General features: G+C 40.9%; 1 protein-coding gene across 1 annotated transcript; it reads right to left on the bottom strand.

Annotated features, from left to right (window-relative positions):
- Nucleotides 1-624: 624 nt before the first annotated feature.
- On the bottom strand, nucleotides 625-1390 carry LOC113979456 (mini-chromosome maintenance complex-binding protein-like). The gene is made up of 2 exons (XM_027706842.1): nucleotides 1216-1390; nucleotides 625-816 (listed from the first exon to the last, which is right to left on the bottom strand). Exons 1-2 carry the CDS (start codon nucleotides 1333-1335, stop codon nucleotides 640-642), a joined length of 297 nt encoding a protein of 98 aa, XP_027562643.1. The 5' UTR covers nucleotides 1336-1390; the 3' UTR covers nucleotides 625-639.
- Between the last annotated feature and the right edge of the window lie 32 nt (nucleotides 1391-1422).

Raw genomic sequence — 1422 nt, forward strand, 5'->3', positions numbered from 1 at the left:
GCCATTTGAAATCTCCAAGCTGTAACTTCCAAGAGTTCCAAACCAACACCTGAAGACACTTCTCTAGGATTAAATTTTGTTCCCAACTTTGCTATAAGAAATTAAAAACTTTTTACTCTAAATTCAGTAGACAACATCACACCAAAAAGGAAATAAAATTAACAAGCTTTTGTTTGTCTGCAACTTTTAATACCTACAATATTATTTTTCATTAGATGCTGAGGGGTTTTTTAGCCATTATGGACAAACATTTTAGAAAACCTATAAGCCAGCACACCAGGTTTTCCCTAAATGGGAGCTTTTCATGTTTGGACTGTTTTTATTGGAAACAGACAATGCAAAGTTTGTTACTAGTTTTACTTGAGTGAAATTCTGTAACCTTCCTAAAGCAGAGGAACAAAAAATACTGATGATTCAAGAGCAATAGAGTAATTTCAATTAAGAATTTATAAGAGCAGTAATTAAAAAAAACACTGCAAGTTTCTCAAGACAGTATTTTTATTTTTCTTGCAGTAACCTGGGAACTAGAAAGCATGGGAAGGAAGCAGGGAGGGAATACTTTGCCTAAGTAAGAATGTGTGACAAGAGGAACAAAGGGAAAGGAGATTCCACCTTGGAGAGCTGGCCAGCCTGGCACAGCTAAATCCAGCTGCAGGCTGAGCATCCAGCTGCAAACAGCAGCTTCCTGGGAAGGACAGAAACAGGCAGGACAAGGAGCAGCACCCACCTTGCCACGAGCAGTGTCTTGTGCAGGTCATCAGCTGTGATGCTCTCGGGGTCGTTCTTGCGCATCTCTACAAAGTCCTCTTCCACTGCCTGGGGACAACAGTGGAGTGATGGAGCAAAACAGAACCCTCATGTAGAGACAAGCTTTCAAGGAGTTGAACACCTCAACTACCTTTACAAGACAGTATTTCAACTCATTGCTGTGCAGAGCCTGAGCAAAACCAGGCTACTTCTCATCTTTGAAAAAACCTGGTTTTCAAAATCAATATTCCATGTAGTGTTTCTCATTTGTACTATACTTATTTCAGTGAATACTTTACAAATCCTTAAAGGTATGTTCAGGACATGAAAACACTTCTCGTTTGGTTTTTAGAAAACTTGAAGGAGAATCACCGACAGGGAGAGCAATGGGAAAGTACTGTAACAGTCTGTTAAGGTGCTTTCTATCCAAATACACAGTTGAAAATGTATTAGTGGAGTCTTCCCTACCTTGGTCACTTCATCAGATATACTGTAGTCCAGCAGCCTCAGCAAGCTCAGGTAAATTCGGAATTTGTTGAGCACAGAGGGGAGCACTGCTGTCAGGAGGCTGCTCATGTACTCCTCCATGTTTGGGGGGATTATCTGGGGTTGTAGGTGGACTTGGCAATCTGACTGAAAGAGAAAATTACACACCATCTCTTGCCACATCCCATC

This window comes from Neopelma chrysocephalum, unplaced genomic scaffold (genome assembly GCF_003984885.1).
Source record: "Neopelma chrysocephalum unplaced genomic scaffold, ASM398488v2 Primary Assembly neopelma1_80629, whole genome shotgun sequence".
Lineage (NCBI taxonomy): Eukaryota > Metazoa > Chordata > Aves > Passeriformes > Pipridae > Neopelma > Neopelma chrysocephalum.